Here is a 26327-nt window from a genome sequence, read left to right on the forward strand (position 1 = left end):
AAATTATATATTTAAATATAAAAGTAATCTTTACTAATTAAGAAAAATATAATCTTTAATTTGATTTTAGTGGAAAACCATGTGCTAGACTTAAACTTGTACAAATCCACTTATAAAAGGTTTTTTAGCAATCAATTCCTTTCATTTAATCAAATCCACTTATAAAAGGTTTTTCAACGACCAATTCCTTTTATTTAATCAAATTTCAATATCAGACGTTGTGTTACTGCAATTTTATAGTAATATTAAATTGGGATTTGATATTTCTATCGAACATTATCCCACAATTTACTGAAATGTAATCGTTACGACACATCTAGTAAATAGTGTGTTGTATACTTATTATTTTGAGGGTTGTTGTATGTTTTCGTTAATTTCAATAATTAAATATTATTTTTTGATTTCAATTTGTTTGATTTGGTTTAAAATATTAGAATTTTAAAAAGTAAAAAATAAAATACTTTTAAATTTTATGATCCCAGACTAAAGATATGTAAAATGTATCAAAATGTTATTTAATCTTATGATTATCCTGTAAAAAGTAAGGATTAAAGAGTTTGGAAAAAAATATTCTTTTTTAAATGAATAAGAAAATAAGCAAACAAATTGAAATTATGGATTAATAACTTTTGAAACTAAACTTATTTTAAATTTCATGTTAATGAAGTAAGTAAAACACAAGTTAATTAATTAAAGTTAAATAAAATTAATTATAAATTTAAATATATAACATGCTTGTATTTAATTAGTATAAATATTCGATATGGATAAATTTTACCACAAAATATTTATTTATTTTCTTTCCAGCTCTATCTTAGATATTCAAAAGTAATTTACATAAAGTACCTTTATAGTTTATAGTCCAGAATTTAAATATCCTTATTAAGTGGAATTCAAAAGATCTAGTGGACATATAAATGAATTGAAATAGTATTATGATCTTACTCGGATTGCAAAATTCTACTCTAACCCTCTATAATCGAGTGATGATGGAATGACCAATTCAATTCTCTATGAGAAAAGGAAGGATCCACCAGAAAGATTGGAGTAAGTATCTTCATTAGCCAAAAGGAATTAGTCTCCACTAGCGTCATTGAAAGACAATCACTCGAACCAGCGGTGTAGCCACGTGGTGGTTAGGGTGTCCAATTGAATACCCTTCGTCAGAAAAAAATATTGTGTATACAAGTAATATAATACACAAAATAATTAAATAACATATTTTTAACACCCTTAACACAACAAGCTACTGTACTCCAGTGGTTTTACCTCCTTAGGATGAGGTAGTGCTTGTGTGTTCGAATTTCACTAGTTCTACTTTTTGAAAAGAGTTATTTATGGACACTCCTTATGAAATTACTGCCTTCGTCACTGACTCGTACATCCTTGATGAAAATATTATGTTATGCTTATAGCAACTAATACTATACTATATACTATACTATGTACATTAAATTTTTAAATATTCTTAACAAAATTTCCAAATTCGTCAACCTTGAAAATCAACTTCTGCCGACGCCTAATAAAGAGGAGAATTAGCAACTAGAAATCAAGTACTCCAAAATACCAATTAATAAAGAAGTTTAGCTAAGTTAAAACTTGTTAATCACTTATTAGGCAATTACTCTATCTACCACACAGTGGTTAAACTTGCAGAGGCGAATCCAAAATTAATAGTTTATTGATTCAAAAATATGTCACTGAATAGCAAAATGAACCTTTGACACATGAATATGAAAAAAAAAAACTAAAATATTCAATGTTGTTTGGTTTTGTTCTTATTCCAGTATTGTTGTTCCCATGATTCAACTTGTTTAATCAATTTTTCTTTTGTAACAAGAAGAGAGTGAACATCTGCAGGACTAAATGGAGGTGGTATGTTGCAAGGTATCGCGTCGGAGGGGCCTTGAACCATAGATTCTTCCATGAACTTCTTTATCACACCTTCAGCTGGGCATGCCATAACCTCTGAACAAAGTTCAATTGCTTTTTTAGGTATCGCGGGCTTGTATTTCAATAGCTTTGCGTACTCACTCAAGAGATGGAACATGTAATCATAAACATAATCCATTTTGAGTTGTTCTTGTAGGAAATCGTTTGCTGCCTTACCAATCTCCTGAGCCTGATTTGTTCGCCAAAAAAAAAAATGTAGTCAAATTAACATGAGCAGATATGTCCAACACCAAAGTGTGGGGTCTGAGAAGAAGGATAGAATGTATGCAGACCTTATGACTACCTCGTGGAGGATACAGAGTAGTGAACACTCGATTTCATAAAATTTGAAGTAAAATATGTTGAAATACATTACCTCTTTTTGATGAGTATTCCCCCAGTGAACAGCATGTTTGATAGATCGGCATTTGTCATTATTATTTACAGGCCAGTAATGTTTCAACGGCATCAAACCTCTGCTATAGAAATCGTAGTAGTCTGGTTTTACAAGTAACGTAACAGAATCACAGGCCAGAATGTATTTTTCACTCACGGACCATGTGTTTCCTTCAACATAAATCTTGTATCTGACATAAATTGCACAAAACAAAATTTAAGATCGACGATATATATATATATATATATATATTTAACGAACACTCAGGATATCGATAATCATTTTCATACCTGTGTTTGCACTGACTAGCTAAATTTGATTGCTTGAACCCTTGCTTCTGTTCTTTAATCCAGTCCTACATATGTTCAATTTTGTTTCAGTATTTGTATTTCCTGACGATGAACGTAGATGAGTCATTTTACCTGTTTATATATACGCGCATTCCAGTCCTGTTTTTCGGAAACATTGCACTTGAGCATATCCATCCTGGTTCTACCAACATAAGGATTGCCCTTCCAGTATGCATAGGGTTCCCTTTTGCTCCATTTTAACTTCTCATTCGCTTTTTTTAACTCCTTTGACAGTGTTTCCCAAGGCTTTATATTTATCTCTACCCTAAAAATTGTTATTTTTTTTCGAAACAAAAAGAGAAAGTTAGAGATGATATCAGATAAATATTGCAAGCAATGATAGTAAATTAGGGGTAACTATACCATCCCCAGAATGACCAATCTGGAAAAACAATATCCAAACTCGCGTTATTTCCACAGTATCGGAACAGAGGTGGAGGAGCAGGGGCATTAGGAAGTCGATAGGATTTTGTGTTAGTAACTGTACTGTCACCACAATCGAACATCAGGTCCAAATCAGGTATTTTTCCAGGGTACCTACGTAACATTTGTAAAATCCCCCATAATGTAAATGTGTCTCTGCTTTGAAATGACTCTCGATACGTTTCAACGTAGGCTCTCCCATCCACGATCACCAATCGAAAATCTGCATTGTTTTTGCCTGACATCACCATTGCTTTGGTGACTCCTGTTTCTCTCCAAGGCCATAGGTCATCGTAGATCCATCGAAAGTAATCTGGACATGTTGGTGATGATGAATTGGATTGATTTTGATTTGTGAATTTAAACGGATAGTAAGAAGCAGGGCAAGTGTTTGTGAGGTTCCCATTTGTACAATTTAGTTGGATTTGTAGTTTCTTTTGGGGCTGTAATGAGACTTTTCGAGTTGTATCAGTGAGAATGGACTGTCAATAAACAAAAACAAGAGTATCAAGATTGAGTAGTTGAATACACACACATGGAAACCACAGGCAGAGTCGGGATTAAGAGTTTACAGGTTCAAATCCAATACTCTAGTGTGAAAAGCATTTTCACAATCTCTTGCTTAGCACTTAACTATCAATCAATTATGTTAGGGGTTCATAAGTTAATATACATATATATTTGTTTAATTTTCTAGTACAAATATAATATCTACGAAAAAGTTACTGGATTTGTTCGAACTCACAAACTCTCATTAGATCCTATTCTGATGGGATCACACACAATATATAGTTGTTTCATTCGATGAAATTTACCATTTGAGCAACCCTATCTTATCTCATATGTTCCACTAGATCACAAGTCTTGAGATAATTTTGTATGGACACACAATTTAACACCTTTTAAATTTTAAAACTATATGGGGATGTTTGGTTGCAATGATGAGGGGTTTATCTCAATATAAAACTTAAAAAGGCCAAATTTGTCTAGTGTTTGATTTTGTTGTATTATATTAGATAAAGTCAAGCTAAAATTTATCTACAAATAACAAACTTATTAAATTTATGTATGCCAATATAAAAGGTGAAATTATCTTCTCTCTTCTTTTTTGGTTATTACACCCATACCCTTGAGTAACTTTTTTTTTTGTACTAAAATGTTTCGAAATTTCAAAGTTTTAGTCATAATAATATATTTGAAATTACATATTATTTTAAAAAAAATTCTAAGTCCAATCATGAATTGAAACGATTTGATCCATGAGAAAATTCTTCAATATAATTTTTGATCCGCATTTTAATCCATTTCAGCCAAGTAATTTTTGTATAAGTCAACAATCCATCCATTTTAAGTAAACCTAGTACAGTTTGACCCGTCTAAATTCAATTCAGCTCATCAATTGTCACATCTACAATATACACCCGGTGTACTTGCCATTGAAAAAATTGTTTCATTGTCTCGTACACCACGTTCTAAAATAACTACCATTATTTTTCAAAAATTAACTTAACTAATTTTAATTCAAAATTAGATTAAATCAACTATATCTTTCACACACAAAAAAAATCCAAAAATCCATAAAAAAAAAAAAAAACTTTACAAGTTACAACTTTACATCATATCAATTTAATGGTAACGATCAATTAATCAAGAAATCGATTAAGGAAAATGAACTTACGTTAATTTCAAACGAAGCACGAAAGAGGATTACTCCGATGAAGAGGAAAAGGAAGACGAGGATTATTACTGAAGATCTTACGGTACTAATTTTCGTCTTAATCGCCATTAATGCACTAAAAATTGTGTTTATTAAACATAAACAATAAACTTGTTCAGCTCAATTAAAATATATATATATATATATATAGCTGCTAATTATTATTTTTTCTTTTATACTAAGTGCTAATATCTTTTTATTTTTTTATTTTAAATTAAGTGTTAATTTATACCTCTTAGCGGGAATTTTATTTCTGTTTTATATTTCTAGAATATTGCAATCTGTACCATGTATTACATTTATATATTTATTTAAAAATAAAATAGGCTAATTAGAGTATATAAACTTTTTAAACTTGACACATTTCGTAAAAACTTCTTAATTAGCGGATGAAATAAAATTTTATCTCATTAATTAGAGGTTATTCTCTAAAATTAAACATAATACTAGTTATTGCTCTTACTTGTAATTAAGGCATTATAATATTAATAAAAAGGTTAATGTATTACCAAATATGCATAAGATTCAATTGTGTGTGTATATATATATATATATATATAGTTATATAATAAATATGTAACCATATTATAATTGTATCAATGTACTTTGAGTTGATACATAAATATACTAAGTTTATAGTTTGTTTAAATTGCTTACCAAGAACAATTAAGGAATATTTATCATTGATGAATTGAATTATATGCAAAAATAATCAGAATGTACAAAATAAGAAAATTATTAAAATACTTTCTTTTTAAGTATCATGTAATGAAATTATGTATGCCAATATAAAAGGTCAAATTATCTCCCTCTTCATGTTTAAAATGACATTAAGTATTTTTAATAAAAATTATCAGTTTTAAAATTTTGCATCCAATCATGAATTGAAATGATTTGATCCATGAGAAATTTCTTCAAAATATTTTTTACCAATTAATAATCTATTATTTTTTAATTCATTTCATCTTCACTCATCTAAATTCAATGAAAATCGCCTATTATCTCTTCTCTACAACATATACTTGGTTTACCCATCATAGCAAAATTATTTCATTGTCTCGAGAGTATATAATTTAACTTATTTTTAATATATAATCAAATTAGATCAACTGTATCTTTTAAAATATATATATTCAAAATCTATTAAAATTAAATACTACCATAAACTACAACTATAATCATATCAATTCAATGTGTATATAGGACTAATAAGCTTTGCCAAAACAAAGTAATCCCATTAATTCAAAACGGCTACTATCACTGAAGTCCGCTTATTCTAAAATTAAATTGTTTCTAAATACAAAAAAGTATCATTCCGACAAAAAATAAAAGAAATTGCACCACACCAAACCATGAGATTGCACATATCAAAATTGAATTTAGCCAGACTCAATTATCGTACATATACGAGAGATCTAGAATGTTGTATAAATAAACGATCAATTAATCAGGATATTTAAAGAAGATGAACTTACATTAATATCGAAGGGAGCGCGATGGAATCGGGTGGAGAGGATAACTCCGATGAAGAGGAAAAGGGAGACGAGGATTATTATCGAAGATCTTATAGCACTAGTTTTCGTCTTGGTAGCCATTAATGGACTAAAATTGTGTTTATCAAACATAAACAATATATATATATATATATATATAGCTTCTAATTATTTTTCTTCTATACTAGAAGTGTTAATTTATACCTCTTAGATTTTGGGGATATTTGTAATCTGTAAAATGTATATAGAGTATTTTTTGTATACTATAGTAGCAACAAATTGTTCCTCCTAGGCATAGGCCCAACTAAACTAATTAAATAGGCTTGAGCCTAAATGTGTAAATAACTTTTTAAATTTTTATATGTTTTGTAAAATAGCTACTTAAATTTAGTTTGAATTTTTTTTTATTGCGGACTATATAAGTAATCAACAAATAAAAACATACAGAATAGAGAGCTGAATTAAAGACGTCTAACCTGAAAATTATTTAGACTTAGTCAATAATCAAATATAGATATTTGAACTTGACAAAACGTTTTTCATTAGTATCTCACGAGAACATGGCAAATAAGAGCTTGAATAACTTAATTTTTTTCTTCTTTTATTTATCCAAACTTTTTTATGTGTATAATTGACTTTTTTACACTTTCGATAATAACTTGATATGAGTCTCATATAATCAATTTACTCCTTTTCTGATATTCTTTCATTCTTTTCCGCACTATTTGCTTTAGAGAGTCAATTCCTCTGATGATCATTCAATTTATTAAGTATTTAGTTAAAATATTTTATGGTATTTTTTGGACAACTTAATGATCAACTATATTCATGTTTTCAATAAATAAATTTAACGAGAAACTGAATTTTTTTTATAAAAATTTTGCATGCCATAATTTTTATGATCCATATATACACGAAGTATTCTTAATCCATTATATAAAACTCATTTTTAACTTCTTAGCGGATGAAAAAAGTTTATCTCATTAATTAGAAGTTATTCTTTAAAATTAAATATAATACTAATTATAGCTCTTACTTGTAACTAAGGTATTATAATATTAGTAAAAAGTTTAATGTACTACCAAATATGCATAAGATTAATTAGTTGTATATGTATAGTTATCTAATAAATATGTAACCATATAATTGTGTCAACCTTTTCATTAAAATATTTAGTATTTTTTGGACAACTTAATGATCAAATTATATTCATATTTTCGATAAATAAATTTTAACAAGAATGTGAGTTTCTTTTATAAAAAATTTACATGCCATATTTTTTATGGTCCACTTTTTATATAGTTATCTAATAAATATGTAACCATATAATTGTATCAACCTACTTTGCGTTGATATATTTATAAAAAATTTACATGCCATATTTTTTATGGTCCACTATTTATATAGTTATCTAATAAAATATGTAATCATATGGACTGCTTACCAAGAACAATTATGGAATATTTATCATTGATGAATTGAATTATACAGAAATAATCAGAATGTACGAATAGGAAATTAAGTGTGTTTGACAAATTAATAAAAGTTTATAGTTTGTTTAAACTGCTTATCAAGAACTTGTTTAAATTGACTTATAAGTCAAAAGGTATAGTTTTGATTTATTATTTTCTTTATTCTATATTAAGTGAATTTATAAGGTAATACACACATCTTTAAAAAAAAGAACATTTAAGAATATAATTCAAACTATGTTATTTAAAAAATACTCTCTATTTTTACTTATTTGATTTTGACTTTTTTACTTTCATTTTTAGCAAATCAATAAAAGATAAAAAAGATTTTATCTATACATGCAATTTATTTAGAGAGTTAATATTTATTGAAAAAGGCAGAACCTTTATAACGAGTAAATTGATTTTGAAATTCTATCAATTAATAGGGGTAAAACGGCTAAGTCACTATGTCAATTATTATTTCTTTAATAGGTGTGTAAAGACAAAAATGGATATGTAATTAGGGACAGAGAGTATACTCTTGTAAGTAGTGCAATTTATCCTCTAAAAAATATAGAACTTTTTTAAAGGATAGAACAAGAAAAATTCAAACATCGATCACCTTAAACTTTGAACAATTCAATATTTTGAACGTAAAAAAACCCTCAAAAATTCACTTATAGAAGTATATTATTTTAACTTAAAACATTTTTTCAACTACCCAAACCTAGTAAAAGTGCTTAAAAGTTACAAGTCAAATTATCTAGGCTCTGAGCCTGTTTGGTATTGCTTCTAAAAAGAAACTTTATTTTTAGAAGCACTTTTTTAAAATTACTTTTTAGAAAAGTATTTTTTGAAAGGAAAAATAACAATTTGTATTTAGTTAATTAATTTGAAAGGTGTTTTTCATAAGCAAATTGTGTTTGACATATTTTTTTGAAAAGTAAATTTTAGAGTCAACTTACATAAAATGACAACTATTAATGTATTTCTAATATTGTAATTGTTTTATGAAGAGATACTATTTTAAATATTTATTCAAATAATTAATTAAATTTTTATTTTTATTTTTATTCAATAAAAAATTGTATGTTCAGATTTTCAATCAATATTAATACCTTTTTTAGGAGACTTGAATCTTTAACGGTTATTTTTCGTTTTTCTAATCTTTTAATATATTGTGGTTGCATTTTTTTCTAATTCTAAAAAATAATACATAAAATAATATAAAATATATAAATAATAATATATAAATATAAAATAAATTACAAAATTGTGTATAGAAAAATATAAAAATAAATTCTTAAATCAAATTTAACCAAAATTATAAAACATGCTAATTAATTAACAAGAAATATATTGGTATGTATGTGTATATGAAAAGGATATTTTAGTCAAGAAAAATATTTTTTTGTTGTTTTAGCTTCTGCATTTTTGAAAAAACAGAAATTTTAATTTCATCCCAACGGCAGAAAACTGTGTTTATGCTTTTATGTAAAAGCACTTTTATTGATTTGTCAAACACACTTAATTTTTCAATAAAAGTATTTTATTCTCAAAACAAAACAGTAATGTCAAGGGGGTCTTAGTCTAAAATAAATGAGTTTTTTTTTTACGTAATCATGTATAATTATATTTTCAATTTTACCCTTGTTTAAATAAGCACATTTTACATGATCATTATATAATATTAGAGAAAAAGGTCTGAAATATATTTGAATTTTGATTAAAATTGTTGTTACGATACCAAATTTTGGCAAGGACCTTTTTACCTTTGCGCTATTTAATAGTGTATTTTAAAGGTATATGTGCGCACGTGGACATAAAAAATATTGCAAAATCATAAATAATAGTGTGTCCACATGGACACATATATACTTTTAAATTATACTGTTAAATAGTTCAGGGGCTAAAAGATCCTCCATAAAATTTGCATCGTAACATTAATTCCGGCGAAAGTTAAAACATCTTTCAGACCCTTTCCCCATAATATTAAATCCCTCTCATTTTTAGGAGTGAATGTATTTCTTAACAAGTGTATATAGCTAGCGTTTGGCCATAGATTTCCAAATATTCTTGGCAAATATTATTTGAGTGAAATTTCACCATGTGTTTGGCCATAAAATTTGGGAAATATATTTCACCTTTTTAGAAAAATATGATTTATACACACAAGTTTTAAAAACTATCAAAACTAACTAAAAGTTTGTATTACAAGTCAATTGAATGTTAATTACAACAATAACAAATAATGTCCATGACACTGAAGCAATGTGGTAATTTGGAGTGAATGCAACAAGAATTATTCCATACATCGTGAATTAGATAAAGTACATTACTTTGTTACCTAAAGTCAATTTTTAATAATTTTCATCAACAATCATATCATTATTTAATATTCACTAAATATTTCATCACTATTTTGGTGTTCACGTAAAAAATGATGTAATACAACGCAAACAAATACTAGAGAGGATGTTTTTGTAAAAGATAAAAGATTGGGGTAAAATTTTAATTTTTAAAATATCCCAAATAATGATATTTGGCCTAAATACTAGAAAAAACTAATATTTGGAAATTTGGGATATTTGCCAAATAATGACAAATTGTATGAACAAACATTATTTGCCAAATTTTTTCCAAGTATTATTTGAAAAATTTATGGCCATACGGGCCCATAATATGGGACCAAAGGGAGTACTAGTTTTAGTTACTGAATTTGTAATTAAATGTTTATGTATATCTAATGATTTTCTAATACAAACCTAACATCTCCGAGAACTCAACAAAAATATTTTCGCTCTTCTGATAGATCGAGCTAAATTACATCTATCCTCTCACAAGAATCAAGCAAAAGTTATTGAGTTTCTTCGAACTTATACGTAACGTTGTACCTCCGCTCATGCTCGTCGCATAGGAAATTTCTTTCATGACATTACAAAATCACCTTAAAAGTATTAGTACAAAAGTTAAAATTTAACACTAACCTAATATCTTAGTTTTCACTCTTTGCTCCCTCAAGTAATCTCTCTCCAATGTTCGAACCTCTTTTATTGAATTTTGTTTTCTTTTATAATATGAATCAAGTGACAATTTATCAAAAGGTATTGGCATTTTGCATGGACTATCATCAATTGGCCAATTCACCATTGATTCCATCATTAACTTCTTTTCAGTACCTTCAGCTGGACATGCCATTATCTCTGAGCAGAGTTCACTTGCACTTTTAGGCACTTTTGGCTTGTATCTAAGCAGCTTAGCATATTCATTTAATAGATGAAACATATAATCATATACATAATCCATCTTCAAATCCTCTTGAATAAAATCACTTGCTTCTCTACCAATTCTTTGAACCTGAGAAAAGTCACCACGACAGTCAGATCTCTCTATAACAATATTTTATAATAAAAGTTGAACTTTCCATGTCATGTTATACTTTATGTCGTTGTAGAGAGATTTTTTGTTATACGATAATAGTTCGTGACTCTCTTTGTCCTAATTTATATGACTCGCTTTCTTTTTTACTTAGTCACAACAAGAATGACAATTTAGTTTTAAAATTACTTATTTTACCCTTAATGAAATGATTTATAGTTATACACACATTTCTGATTTATTTTAGACTGCAAATTTCAAAAGTGTTTCTTTCCTTTTTTACGCTTTGTGCCAAAGCAAACTAAGTTACATAAATTGGGACGGAGGAAGTACCTTTTTCTTGTATTTATTACCCCAATCAACTGCAAATTTGATGGATGCACACTTGTCATCTTCATTTATGGGCCAGTAGTGGACTAGTGGCAACAAACTTCTTGAGAAGAAATCATAGTAGTGAGGTGTTACTAGCAAAGAAACTGAGTCACAAGCAAGAATATATTTCTCACTAACAGACCAAGCAGATCCTTCAATGTATATTTTGTATCTGCAAGCAATTGGTAAGTATTAAACTTACGTCTCTGCTAGGCATCGTGTGGAATGGCCGAGGATAATAGAAATAGATGACGATGAAATTTGGTTTTGGATATACCTATGGTGACATTGATTTCCTAAGTCGGAATGCTTGAATCCTTGCTTTATCTCTTCTTTCCAATCCTGTTAACAGCACCAAATGTGTCGGTTAATTATGAAACCTTGGCGAGACCAGAGTTCATACTTGTGATGAGTCTGTCTCTTTGACATTGGATTTTACAATCTTTCACTAGCCCGGACTCACCCTTATTGGTTCACATTCTAGTTATACATGTATTTATAATGTCGAAACAGTCCTCATTCTCCCACTTGGCAAGCTACTACTATGAACGACGACAAAGTAAAGGATGCATCCAGAAGCCGTCTAAGATTCTTTTTAGTAAGATTCATTCCTTGTGTCCTAATGAATGGACATCTATTTTTGAAGTTAGCCTAACTTAACGTGATGACACGCTTATAAAGTTTTCAGTTAAATGACAATATTGATGAAGGAAGGAGGTTCACCTGGACATAAATGCGAGCATTCCATTCCTGATTTTCAGTCACGTTGCACTTAACGAGCTCCATTCTCTTCTCAGCAACTTCCGGATTGCCTTTCCAGTACGCATATGGCGCTCTATTCTGCCATCTCTGCATCCTATTCCCTTTGTCAAGATCCTTCAACAAGTCTTGCCATGGCTTTATATTGATTTCAGCCCTACCAAATCAATCGAACTAACAACTTATTCATGCATTATGAAAATATCTCATAAATCAATATTCTGAACCTATGTTGCTCGAACTCTTCAAAAATACGTGACAACATTTTCAGAGGGTCCGAGCAACATAGTTCTGAACAACAGAACTCTACACAAAAACTGAGAGTGAAATCTGTATCCTTACCATCCCCAAAAAGACCAATCAGGGAAAACAATATCCAACGTTTCGTTATCCCCACAATATCGAAACAAAGGGGGTGGAGCAACAGCATTTTCCCCAGCAAAATCACTTGATCTAACGACAGGCCAATCGACACAATCGAACATCATATCAAGATCAGGAATTTTTCCAGGGTACCTTCTTAACAACTGAAGAATTCCCCATAATGTAAAAACATCTCTAGTTTGGAACCCCTTTTCATATGTTTCTACATAAGCCCTTCCATTCAATATTACAAGTCTAAAATTAGCTGTCCTGTTAGCCCTCTCCACCATTTCTTCAGTTATACCTGTTTCCCTCCATGGTTTTAAATCTTCGTGTATCCAATGAAAGTAATGTGGACAGTTTGGAGAAGACGATGAAGGGTTGTCGTTAACGAATTTGTAGTCTGCTGGATAGTAATTTACTGGACATGTTCTTGTGTTGTTACCAGATGAACAATTAAGTGGAAATTTCCCTCTCCTACTTTGCAATTCCTACAACATATCGAAAAACCATAACAAAAATTCAAAAAAAAATCAATAAAATTAGCCCCGATTGGACACAGGGTCTACAATGAAAGTTGCAACCTACAACAACATACTCAGAGAGTGAGGTCTGAACCGACAACAACATACTCAGAGAGTGAGGTCTGAACCGACAACAACATACTCAGAGAGTGAGGTCTGAACCGACAACAACATACATAATGAAATTTCACAAGTGAGGTCTGAACCTACAACAACATACTCAGAGAGTGAGGTCTGAAACCGACAACAACATACATAATGAAATTTCACAAGTGAGGTCTGAACCTACAACAACATACTCCGAGGTGAGGTCTGAACCTACAACAACATACTCCGAGGTGAGGTCGGAACCTACAACAATATACTCAGTGAAATTACACAGGATACTCAGTAAAATTACACAGGTGAGGTCTGAACCTACAATAACATACTCAGTGAAATTACACATGTGAGGTCTAAACCTACAACAACATACTCACTGAAATTCCACAAGTGAGGTGTGGGAAGCGTAGAGTTTATGCATACCTTACAACAATCTCGTGAAGGTAGAGAAACTGTTTCAATTAAAGTTAGAAACTAATACAATTTACTTTTGATTTTGGAGTTCTAAATTAAGGGACAATGTAGTTTCTCAAAAACACATAGTAACAATTACAACAACAACAACATATCCTACACCTCGTGAAGGCAGAGAGACTGTTTCTGAAAGATTTTCACAATTACTAATGAACTTACGTTTGAGTTTGTGTCGAGCAGGGTTGTCCACAAGTATGAACCAATTAGGAGGAGGAAGATGAAGAAAAGAAGAAAGTATTTAGCAAAGGGTTTGTTAATGTAACATGGAAGCAAAAATGACTCGATAGATCTTCTTTGATTCCCAACCCTTTGATATCCAATTTCCATGAGTTTTCTTCTGCCCTCCTCAAATTCCCTGAAATCAAATCAACATATTCAGATTAAACCAACAATAACAATTATTGACGATACGCATCAATCTATAACAAGTTGGAGTTAGTTATACGAATTTCATTTTTTATAAATACTTGTTAATAGTACAAAATTTGTCAGATGACATGCAAAATTCCACCTTGAGAAAAGTTTTTTCTCGTGAACTTAAAAAACTATAGTAGTGCATTGTCACTAGTGTTTTTCGCCGGTTGTTTGCAAGATTCTTCGCTTTTGATATTTTGATATGTTAAATATTATTTTTGAAGTATGTGTTTTTGAAGAGTACGAACAATATAAGTTACAGATAACATATCTTATGTTGCAATTTTAAATATCAAACTTCTAAAAAGTTAGATAAAGGAAGAAATTCTGCACCTGTTTTTCTAACTTTATTATTGTGTAAAAGATAGCTTGAATACTTGGAGCCATGCAATTGAAAATGGGAAAAGAAAAAACAGTATTTTGTTAAAATTTAACAAATTTTTGTTTTTGTTGTAGAGAAGTAAATTACAAAGTGTGAGTGACCGAGTCAATTGACTGGGCTCACTCTTAGACCAGAGATTTGAATGGGCTTTTACCTTAATTTATGGGGAAGCCCATCTTTTTAGCACCCAAACGTTATTTATTCTTTTACATTTCTTTTCTTCTTTTAATGTTTTTTAATTAATTGCAGAGCAAAAATATTAAATAACATTTAGCTGAAAATTTTGCTTCTCCAAAAAATTATGAAATTATAACAACCCACTCGTTTATTTTTTAACATAAGAGTGTGATGTGCCATGACCGTACGATAATTTTTATAGTCAAGCAAGTTGTGAAACAAAAGTCGGTTAAATTTTATTGCAAATTACATTCATAAAATTCTCTGAAATTTAGATCAAATGTCTCATTAGAGGTCTGAATACCTATTAAAAGATTTACGACTCTAGTTTCTACTTATACATTAAACCATTAATCAAAATAACTTCAAAATTGAGAGATATTCACATTTTTGTCAGACTGTACAAAGAAGCTACATGAGGTGTACCCTAAGTCTAAAAAAGCTCATAAATATATGATTTTCGCCATTTGTCTCACTTCCACTTTATGTCCTTAGACATAATATATATATAGCGGTTTCCAGGGTCAACCTGTTTAACTGCATACCAGACCACTAAGTGATGAGACCGTGCAAACAAAGGCAACGAGGAGCATGTGCCTGATTCATATGCAGTTTCCTCTCTGAAAGATGCCAAATCAAGAAGGATGTGCCACCATGCCCGATGGGCAAGAAGCTAGGGCAGTTAAGGAGGGTTATATTGGGTGATCGTATCCGAACTTGAAAGACTTTCCGCGGAATCAGAATCAGATTGGATTGAAGGTAAGGACGGCGAAGCTGGAATTCTATGGTTTCGATTGTTCCTAAGTGATTAGGTCACTCCTCTTCTCTCCGATTGGGAAGTCTCCAATTATATATATATATCATAAATTCTCTATTGATGTTGATAATTCTAGTTTTAGTCCTTAGTAAAAGTTATAGTAATGAGTCTATTGTTGTAGTATAGTTTGCCATGTCAATTTGATGGTTAGGTTCCTTGGTATATTGAGTATTTCAAGATTGAGAGCAAAATAACTCTTTTTTCATTAATTCTATTATTGATAATTTGCAGATAGTGCTTACAACTTGGTCATTTTTTTTATTTTGAAAATTTTTAAAAAAAATAAAATTGGCCCATGCAGGTCTCGAACCTGCGACCTTCGCGTTATTAGCACGACGCTCTAACCAACTGAGCTAATGGGCCATTGATGACTTGTAGACTAGTGTGCTCAAATACAAATACAAGAAACTTGTAAACTCATATACAAATATACCAAGTGTTGTGTGCTAATATATAGATACATGAGTCTCATGTGCCCTGATACAAATACTTAAGCCTTGTGCATGTGCTCAAATACAAATACAAGAGTCTTGTGTGATCAATTACTTAGAGCCACTAGGTTGTTCAGTTATATACATAAAACAATATATATACTCTTAGTTGTGCGGAGCCATGGGCCCTCTCAATATATTATGTTACATTGCAGTTCACTACATACATTTTAAGAAGATTCAAGTTTGATGCGATATAATCTTCATCGATCTAGCAATATAACTCTTATCTTGTTCCTTGCAGATTCAAAAATTCAATAAAGCTCTATAACTCAAATAACTCAAAATTAGTTAAAAGGGTCCAAAATTCCATCAAAAGTGCACATTCCTTATATACTACTACTTTAGATAGTGAATAAGTTGGAGGCTTACAATATTTTTTTCTCAAAATTTACTATATCAACCTCAAATTATGAAGACAATACATTGTTTATTCATCAACAATACAATACTTCTCATGCATCTCATCAATACAACATCAAGAAAGAGAACATCATTTATATAGGTGTAGTATTTCTTTCACTTGGTAAATATCGAGATAGTAAATAATAATTTGACGTGTAGTGAGACAATTAGTAGTCATATGAGTTGTAAGGAAAAATGGCATCAATTTCTCTGATTTTATGTCCAATAATTTAATAATACACTTTAATATTATAATTTCAATATTAAAATACATATATACGCCAACAGACAGCATAAAATTTTTACTCTTCGGTGTTCTCAGTACTATTCCTTTTATTCCAATCGAACATTGAATAATTACATAAAAATAATACAAGTTACAGTACTGAATAATCTGGAAACCACGACAAGTAAATTACTTCCTTTTCTATCTTTACTTGTACAATAACATGTCTTCGGTTTATAAAATTAACGAATAATTTATCATGTTATGTCAATTTTACCTTTCTATCAAATTCTATTCATTTTCAATGTTTAGATGACTTACACTTAAGAAATGACATACATATTAAGATAACAATAATTAGTATAGTTAAATTACAATTTTACCCTTATTAATTATGGTTTTAAAAAAATGAATTAAAACTTAGACATTTTCAAGAAGTTTAAATAAGGGTATAAAATGAATTCTTTTTGTCCTTTCTTGATTTATCAAAATTAAGAAGTAAATAGGGACAACCAAAAGAGAAAATATGGACAAGTAAATAAGGGTCGAGGGGAGTATTTAATAAGGGTGATTTGTTAAATCATTCCTATTATTTAATGTTTCTTAATCTATGTGTCAAAGCAATAGTGAACAATTATTGTTGAACAGAGAAAATAAGCTCTAGAGAATAACCATATAAATACATAATTATTAGAGTGTTTGGATTGACTTCTGGCTTTCAGGAGTGTTTGACAAATATATAAATAACTTAAAATGAGTTAGGAAGTATTTGTTAAAGTAACTGAGATTTTGGCAATAATGTCTAAGATTTTTCGGTAAGAGATAATGTCTAAGATTTTTAATATTTTTGTTCGTGAATTTTTTATAGCAGATAATGAAATTATGCAGGAAAACTTTTGTTAATAATCACGTGAATTAAGCATAATTTTTGTAGGATCCCTTAGTTGTTAGACGATATTTAAGGGAAGGATGGAATTATTAACTTTCAAATACTTAGAGGATGTTTTCTTGCCCAAAGAATATATTAAGGATGCAATTTAAGTTTGGGGTATAATTTAGGAATGTTTTTGATCAAAACCTTTTTAAAATAAATAAAAATAAGTCAAAATCAAAAATAAGTTTCCCTACTTTTAGTCATCATTTAAATTTGACTTTTTATTTTTGACTTAAAAACTACTTTCTCTATTCTTTTTTATTTGTAGTCTCTTTCTATAAATAGTTATTTCAAAATATTTGTCATTTCATAATATCAATGCATAAATAATCATATTATTCCCTTTTACCTTTTTGATTTATTAGCCTTAAAAATATATATTTGACCAACTTAAAAAAGATAAGTAACTAATTCATGTTCATTGGATAAATTAATTAATCAAAATAAATTAATTTCATTGATTGGAAACTTAAGTTCCATAAAAAATAAATAAAAATAGAATAACAAAATTATTTGATCTCTTAATGCAGGTGAAATTCAAAATGTTGACATATATAGAAATAGAAGGAGTATATTTTTTAAAAAAAAAATAATCCAAACAAGCTCTAGATAATGTCACGTTCATATAGGATTTTTTTGGCGCAGTGAAGTTGACATTTGTTATCTACAATCTTTTGTTACGTAATACTTCTTCATCTTATTTTATATGTCATTTTTTACTATTTTTATTTAATATTTTCTCAAGTCAATTTTATAATAAATGATGAATACATTTTTAAAATTAATTAACTACTCTATTAAAAATATAATAGATAAAATATAATAATTTATGCATAAATTTTATAAAATGACAAATAATATGATTCAATTATTTATGAAAATAAATAACATATAAAATTAGACGGAGAAAATACTAATAATTACTTGGACGTTGGGGCAATAAGAGGTGTTTGAAATTTGAAATGGTAATGAGAAAATGTGCTACATATTAATTGTGTTAGATATGCTATTGGCAACCACCATCATTATTTATTATTGAACTCCACCATCATCATTTTACTACTCTATTAGTCCGGTATTATTTGTCATGATTTATATTTTTTGAGTCAAATTATAAAAAGTTTGATTAATATTTTAAGATGCATTTTTTTTATCATATTAATATGAAAAAAATTGTAATTTATAATACTTTCATATAGTTTTAAAATATTTAATTTTTTTTATTTAAAATATCAAATTAAAATAATCTAATTTACCTTTGAAAATTAATCAAATTAACTTTCGATAAACACAACATGACAAACATTTCTGAACTGAGGGAGTACCAAATAAAGCTTTTCGTGTTATGAGCATTCTCACTTTTATCAACATGAAAATAGTAGTTCTTCATTAGAATAGTAAAACAGGCTGTGAGAGTGTGTGATTTTCTTTTTGAAAAAATCTGTCTTTCTTTACGTCATTTTCTAATTATATTTGCAGCCTTTTGTAAGAAATATTCTCTAACATACATATATATAGTCCATATCTTATCACCAAGAATTTAACTCTAACCGTGACGGGGATTGAGAATTTAAATTTTATAAATTCGAAATGTCATTAAGTCCATTGATATATATTATACATTGATAATTCAAGACAATTTGCACAAAATGAAGTCACGTTAATGATAATTACGACATATAACCAACCATACATATTAGTATGAGATTAATTAGTACTCTCAATCTCAATTTAGCTAACTCACTCCTCCATTCAGTCCGTCCAAAAGAAATTACATGCTTATATATTTAGTAACAATTTAACTTTAAAATGTCGATATTACTCTTATTGAAATGATTTGTACGCATTCGAACATATCCACGAGTTATTAGTACCACAAGCTTAAGTAGGTATTTTTAAGTCTAAAATAATTTTTAAACCAGTTTTAAAGTGTTCGGCTAAAGTTAAAAAGTGCTTATAAGCACTTGCTTTAAAGCCAAAATAACAAAAATAAATAAAAAATCATAAGTTAGAAATCCTGACTTGCTATAAGCCAAAAGTCAATCTAAACAAGTCCCAAAAACTCAATCTTTCTTTGTTAAATTTTATATCAAATTATTAAACTATATCACATAAAATAGAACAAAGAAAAATAACTAAGTGATCCAAGTCAAATGGTACAACAAATCAAGGCATATACTAGTCACTAGATTAGATAACATGAAAATAGTTTATACTGTCACACATGAGTTAAATCCTAGGTTTAATTTCATTATCACATTATATCATTATGCAAGACCTTTGAAAACTAATCCAACAATTATACCTTATCATATATAATTCATCATTCCATACATATATATATATAGTGATGAACACAATAAAGAATTAATCACACCTAGCTAGCTAGGTAGAATTTTTTGTACAAAGACTTGCAAGAAAGCATGCAACAACATTGTTTTTTTTTGCACACTTGGTCCAGTTGTCAACACAATTGCCTACATATGATGATATTATAGTATGTTTGTCTTTGATAACTTTTTATGGAAAAAAAATAAAAATAAAGCTGAAGATGATTCAGTTTGTTTGTGTATAGTGTTTGAGAGAAAGGTATTTTGGGTTATTGGGCCATTGGGGTGGTGGGGTGTAAAGGTGATCATCACGCCAACGTCCACGCCTCAAAATTTCAAAAACCAATGCTATGTTTTGATGAAGGGAGCAGTAATTAGTACCCCTGTCCAACCTAGCTACCTTCATGAATACAATTACTTTCTCTCGTCAGTTTCGATCTAAAATAAGTGTCACTTTAATATGAAAATATTGTTCATTAATGTTGTTCTTTCTACTACACTTTACTTTTTCTCCTCACTTTTATTTGTACTATCTTCGTCTTATTCTATATGTCACTTTTCAGATTTCAAGAGTCAAACAAATCTATCATTGATCGTAAATTTTTTATAGATCTTATAAACATTTGAATTATCAATTAATATGACGCATGTAACTTTTTACGTAGTTTATAAATATATAAATTTCATTTCAAAAAATTGAAAATTTTCATGTACAAATTTTCAATCAAACTTAAATTATTTGACTCTCAATACATAATATGCATATAAATTGAGACAGATGGAGTAATTATTTTCACGTATCAAGAAAAGATAGTTTTTTATTCATGTTTTACTTTTACTATTAATTGCTCATTTCTTAAATTATTTTTCAACACTCAATATTTAATAATAATCAATATGAGTAATACAGTAAAATATCATATCAATAGTTGTTTTTTTAATGCGTATGTCAAATATAAAAATAACAAGTAAACGTGAAAAGAGAAAATATATGACTAATCTTTTCATTGGTCCGTTTCAAAAAAAATATCATTATTCCTTGTTTTGACATTTTTTAATAAAACCATCTACATTTTATCTTTATGAAACGAAGCTAAAAGTCTGATTACAAATTATGTACAAATATTAAATTTAAAACTTATCGACTCAGACTGGACACTTATATTGGTCCGTACAGGTAACAGGAGGGAGGGAGTAGTATATTAAAGATGAGAACTTACCTAGGTAGTCCTAGTTGTAACAAAATTTAAGGAGAGCTATAATTAAGGTCTCTCGTCCTCAAAAGTCTTAGAAATTGAATTTAACAACAAATTTATTCCATCAAACATGTCTGTAAGTCTCTTTTTCTCCTCTCTTCTTATATATAACATTTTTGTAAATGAAAATATAGCTAATATTATTATCATATATTATACATGTTACAGATTATGGTGGAGGTAAGAGTTCCAAACTTGGATTGTGAAGGATGTGCTGCCAAGCTAAGAAAAGCTCTTTTCAAGCTTAAAGGTCAGTTACATTGCTCACTAACAACAATATGTAATTTCACTAGAACAACAATAATATGTAATATCACAAGTGAAGTACGCGAAGGACTAACATATTCAGTATAATTTCACAAGTTTAAGTATAAATGTGAAGTACGCAGAGAATTAACATATTCAGTATAATTTCATGAGTTTAGGGTGGTATGGACATAGTTTGAATTTTTACCCTAGACCCTTGTTCATAGTGGTACAAACAGAGCACCATTACTGTAAACCCCTCCTAATGGCCAATACCCTGTGCAATATTAATTACTATCAATTCCGTTTTATTTTATTTGTTCTATTTTGATTTGACATGAAGATTAAAAAAAATATTTTTTTTTTGTATTTTATAATTTTAATTTAAAGATGTGTAGAATGTATCAAAATACTTTTTTGATTTTATAGTCTTAAACATGCTAGGTGAAATATTAAAATAAATAAATATTCTTGTTGAAACTGATCAAAAAAATAAATTGAAACAGAGCGAGGAGGGAGAATTAGAAACCAATACAAGTACAAATTACTTGGTCTATGCACAACTTTCCATTAGAAATTGAACTTTTATGAGTTAGAATTACATAATTTGAACAAATCCCATTACTAAAACAAAAATACTCTAGGTAATTATTCCTTTCCATTTGGTTAATCAATTAAACTTTTGATGGACAGAGTTATCTGACTAGTTACGAGTAAACATATACATTAATTAAAAGTGTACAACATAACAATTTTTTCATCAGGAGTAGAAACAATAGACATTGACATGGAGACACAGAAAGTTACAGCAAGAGGTTACGGATTAGAGGAGAAGAAGGTGTTAAGGGCGATAAAACGAGCAGGAAAGGCTGCAGAGCCATGGCCATATCCAGTTGGTTACTCACATTTTGCATCATTTTACCAGTACCCTAATCACATCGTAAGCCATTACTACGATACATCTCGAAACGTTGCAGCCCCGAGTGTTCACACATTTTTTCACACTCCATCTGTTTATTCAGTAGCAGTAGCATCAGATGAAGCAGTTGCTTCTCTTTTTAGTGATGATAATCCTCATGCTTGCACCATCATGTGAAATTTTATTGATTTTATAACATTGTATTATACTTATTGAGCTTAGTATTGTAATGTTGCGTTTTTATAATTCACCTTATTGTTTACCCAAATATCCAGCTTTTAGTATAAATAGTAGTCATGGGCACAAGTTCAAATTTTATGATTCTTTTTGTTAATGTATTGGTTATCTATGACTGCAATTTTGAGATTTTGTTATTTTTTGTTATGTTTGTTCTAAAATTGATAACAAATTTCTAGTGAAGGTTCTAGTAATCTAGTGTATTAACTTGAATATTATCTTGTAGAAATATCTGGATATTCTAGATTAGAAGATAATGTAACTAGAATTTTCGTATGGATAATTGTTGTGAATCATGGATATAGTCTAGATTTTGTAATATCCGAAACCATCCATAGGTAAGTATAAGTAGGAGATGGTATAGTACATTTGTAATCAATTAAAACTCAAGAACAACCCAAATCGAAGAGTTTTCTTTATTAATAAAGTTCTCTTATCTAAAATACACATTTTCCTTTCTAGCTTTTTGCTCTTCTTTGGTTAAATCTTAGTTAACAATTTGGCCTAGTAGAAGGTCTCTCCGATTATACTTTTTTTGTGCTATTCTGTGTGCATTCTAAACTCTATCATTATCTATTGAAAAAGTTAATTCTGCATTTAACATTTTAGACTCATATGATTAGTGAGTCTGGAGCCTAAAGGGTATAAAAATGTAACGACCTGTTTAGTCGTTTTGAGCAGCAGATTTTATTCTGGAAAAACAGGCTGAAGCGACGGACCCAACGACGGACCGTCATGGGCACGACGGACCGTCGCAGGGTCTCGTTTCAAAACACTTAGAAAATCTGAAATTGGGTACTGAAAATCGACTCTCTGAACTTCGTAACGGAGTGGCAGGACGGACCGTCACAGGCTAAGTTTTAAAGGGGCGTTTTGGACTATTCCTGCTATAATTATATATTTCGTGGGTTTATATTAATAACTCAAATTCTTGGGGGTTAAAAGAGGTAACCTTAAGTTAATTAGTGGGGTATTATTGCCATCTTTTATTCTTAATTATATACTAATTAGGGTAAAAGAAAGAGGATTTGAATAAGAAAACAGAAAGAACAAGAAGGGAGAGAGAGAAACGATCTAGAGAAGAGGAAAGCACCAAGCTTTGAGGATTAACTTGCTTGATTTCAATTCTTCGGTGGAGGTAGGTTATGGTTTTCATGCTTATAGTAAACTCTTAATAGAGAATGATATGTATTGGTAGTATTGTAAACCTGCTATGTGTTTAATTGTATGCATGCATGAACGTGATTATATAATTGTGATTATATTAAGCATGATAAAGTTATTGAATCCCAAATCTTGATAAAAACCTAATCTCTTTTTAATGATGATGCCTTGGTAAGGGAGGAGGCTTGATGAACTAAAGTAATGAGATTGATGATGCCTTGGTAATGAAGAAGGCTGGATGAATTGATGGAAGGAGATTAGGGGATCGGGTGTCACGAACCGACACGTAGAATTAGGGGATCGAGTGTCATGAACCGACACGTAGTATTAGGGGATCGGGTGTAACGATTCAAAAAAAAAAGAGAGAATTATGTAAATAAGAATAAATAGGTATTTAAGGGCATAATTGTCCTTTCACGTTTTAAATGAATAAATAAATAAATAAATAAATCAGATTTGTATTTATTTATTTTAATGTTATTTGACTAATTCTTGAATTAGTCTCCTAATCCAATTAGCCCTCTCTCTCTCACGCTTCTAAACACCCTCTCTCACGTTCTCCATCTTCCTCACATTATTTCTGCCAAAATATCAACAATTTTCATGCTTGAAGAACTCACAAAAAAATTTTTAAGCAAAAGAAAAAGTAATCAAAACGTCAAGGCTAAGAGAGGTTTGTTGAGTGAGGTGTACGTTGAAGTGAATTGGGAGTGGTTTGGAGGAGTTTTCCGGGCAGCAACATTTAAAGTTTGAACATCGATTAAGGTATGGGTTTTCTTCTCTCTTGGATCCTTTCCCAAGAGGTCCCTTACGATTCAAACTATTCATCTCGAAACTAAGGTTGTTCCCGTTGCATGTCCCTGTCACTAGCTCCCTATGATCTTAGGTTGGGTATTCTTGTTGATAGAATTTAGGGATACTTGTTTGTAGTGATAATCTCGTTTCGAATATGTGTTCATGATGATGTGATTATATTTTATGTTTTTCGGAAAATATGAATGTAAATATGTATGTATTTGTGCAAGATTTTTGATCATGACTTTGAGTTTTTCTTTAGCATGTTAATAGATTTGAGATTACTCGTGTTTTATGAGCAATTAGAGGCTCTTAAAATCGTAATATTCGTAATATTCACATGGTTGAAAGGCTGTAAATTCTAGTCACAATAAATGATCAAATCATCCCCCTAAATTTGTCTTAAGAATATTAATGAATGTATAAGAAAAAATGCTAAATTAACCCGTAAAAAGGATGTGAAAAATTATGGAGTAGTATCCCAGAATCTGGAAATAAGTTTTAGACACATTCTGGAAAATTTGAGCAAAAAACGAATTAAAAAAAAATAGGTGAGGTCTTCAGGGATCGAACCCGAGACCTCACCAACACATGCCTTGATAAAATAATTAAAAAGGAGTGTTGAAGACGGGGCTCGAACTGGGGGCTGGGACCAGCGAATTTCGCCAAGAAAAGGAAATAAAAAGGGGGCTGGGGGGAATCGAACTCGCGACCCCCAGCCACGTGCAAAAAAAAAAAGGATTAAAGAGGGAATGCTGGGGGCGGGGATCGAACCCGCGACCCCCAGCTATGCGCGGAACGAATTAAAAGGGAGAAAAGGAACGCGAGGCGTGGGAATCGATCCCACGACCTCAGCGCTGAAGGGAGGGCGCAAATAATAGCGTGAGGCTGTGGGGATTCGATCCCACGACCTCACTGCCACTCCCCTATTAAATAAAAAAAAATAGAGGGGCTGTGGGGGTTCGAACCCACCACCTCACAGCCTCCTCTTCAGCGAAAATGAGAGGAAAAATAAGGGGGCTGTGGGGGTTCGAACCCACAACCTCCCTATTCAAGCGAATTTAATCAAAAATTTCAAATTTTCCGCTAAAATTAATCTATGTAAAGTAAGAATGACGTAAGCAGGCTTGTCTGCGACCTCTGAGAGGTCAACGACGCCGGTCTCGTCTGGGGTCTAGATTCCGGTCGTGACAAAGTTGGTATCAGAGCGCTAGGTTAAATTCCTGAAATAATGAGTTCACATCAACCACATTGAGTAGTTTCTAAGTCATGGTAGTGAAGTGCACCACTATCCTGGATTAGAGACTGCATGATGCGTAGGAAAGACTTCCCTTCTTCTTATCTTATTGTGCTTTTCCTAATGTTTTAATTCTTGGTGTTACGAACGTGTCTAACATCAACCTTGGTTTTTTTCAGAGAATGAATACCTGGGGAACTAAGGGTCTGAGGACGGGAGCAGCAGCAGCTAGGGGTAATCAGAATCCACCCCAGGCTCCAGCTGAAGGAGTGGCCATGCCAGTGAACCCAGCTGGGTTGACTGATGCGGAGGTGAGGGCATCTCTAGCCCAGATGGCACAGGCCATCACGATGCAGGCCCAAGCTATGACTGCCCAAGTCAACCGGCAGGATGTTCTGAGGGAAAACCCACCGGTTCGCAACATAGCTGACAGACTGCGAGACTTCACGAGGATGAATCCTCCAATTTTCACAGGGGCTAAGACTTCAGAAGATCCTCAGGAATTTATAGACGAGTTGCATAAGATACTGGTGGACATGGGGGCCACTGATATTGAGAA

The 26327-nt window shown here is 30.4% G+C and overlaps 3 protein-coding genes and 1 non-coding gene across 5 annotated transcripts; 1 reads left to right on the forward strand and 3 right to left on the reverse strand.

Moving 5' to 3' along the window:
- Nucleotides 1–1657: 1657 nt before the first annotated feature.
- LOC101268357 (uncharacterized) lies at nt 1658–6515 on the reverse strand. Its single transcript, XM_004234402.5, has 6 exons — nt 6295–6515; nt 3043–3584; nt 2752–2944; nt 2620–2684; nt 2309–2519; nt 1658–2122 (listed from the first exon to the last, which is right to left on the reverse strand). The coding sequence occupies exons 1-6, from the start codon at nt 6442–6444 to the stop codon at nt 1757–1759; spliced, it is 1527 nt and encodes a 508-aa protein (XP_004234450.3). The 5' UTR covers nt 6445–6515; the 3' UTR covers nt 1658–1756.
- Nucleotides 6516–10675: 4160 nt separating this feature from the next.
- On the reverse strand, nt 10676–14625 carry LOC101268069 (uncharacterized). Its single transcript, XM_004234401.5, has 7 exons — nt 14486–14625; nt 13898–14093; nt 12618–13129; nt 12240–12432; nt 11794–11858; nt 11478–11688; nt 10676–11123 (listed from the first exon to the last, which is right to left on the reverse strand). The coding sequence occupies exons 2-7, from the start codon at nt 14063–14065 to the stop codon at nt 10749–10751; spliced, it is 1524 nt and encodes a 507-aa protein (XP_004234449.2). The 5' UTR covers nt 14066–14093; nt 14486–14625; the 3' UTR covers nt 10676–10748.
- Nucleotides 14626–15817: 1192 nt separating this feature from the next.
- On the reverse strand, nt 15818–15891 carry TRNAI-AAU (transfer RNA isoleucine (anticodon AAU)). Its single transcript has one exon. It is a non-coding gene; the product is annotated as a tRNA-Ile (tRNA).
- Nucleotides 15892–21071: 5180 nt separating this feature from the next.
- On the forward strand, nt 21072–22653 carry LOC101250666 (heavy metal-associated isoprenylated plant protein 31). 2 transcript variants are annotated; one of them, XM_004234345.5, is made up of 3 exons: nt 21072–21246; nt 21339–21420; nt 22181–22653. In XM_004234345.5, the coding sequence occupies exons 1-3, from the start codon at nt 21241–21243 to the stop codon at nt 22510–22512; spliced, it is 420 nt and encodes a 139-aa protein (XP_004234393.1). In that variant the 5' UTR covers nt 21072–21240; the 3' UTR covers nt 22513–22653. The 2 variants fall into 2 exon arrangements, with proteins under 2 accessions (XP_004234393.1, XP_019068346.1); XM_019212801.3 differs by having other exon boundaries at nt 21142–21242.
- The last annotated feature ends 3674 nt before the right edge of the window (nt 22654–26327 follow it).

The sequence above is a fragment of the Solanum lycopersicum genome, chromosome 3 (assembly GCF_036512215.1).
Source record: "Solanum lycopersicum chromosome 3, SLM_r2.1".
Lineage (NCBI taxonomy): Eukaryota > Viridiplantae > Streptophyta > Magnoliopsida > Solanales > Solanaceae > Solanum > Solanum lycopersicum.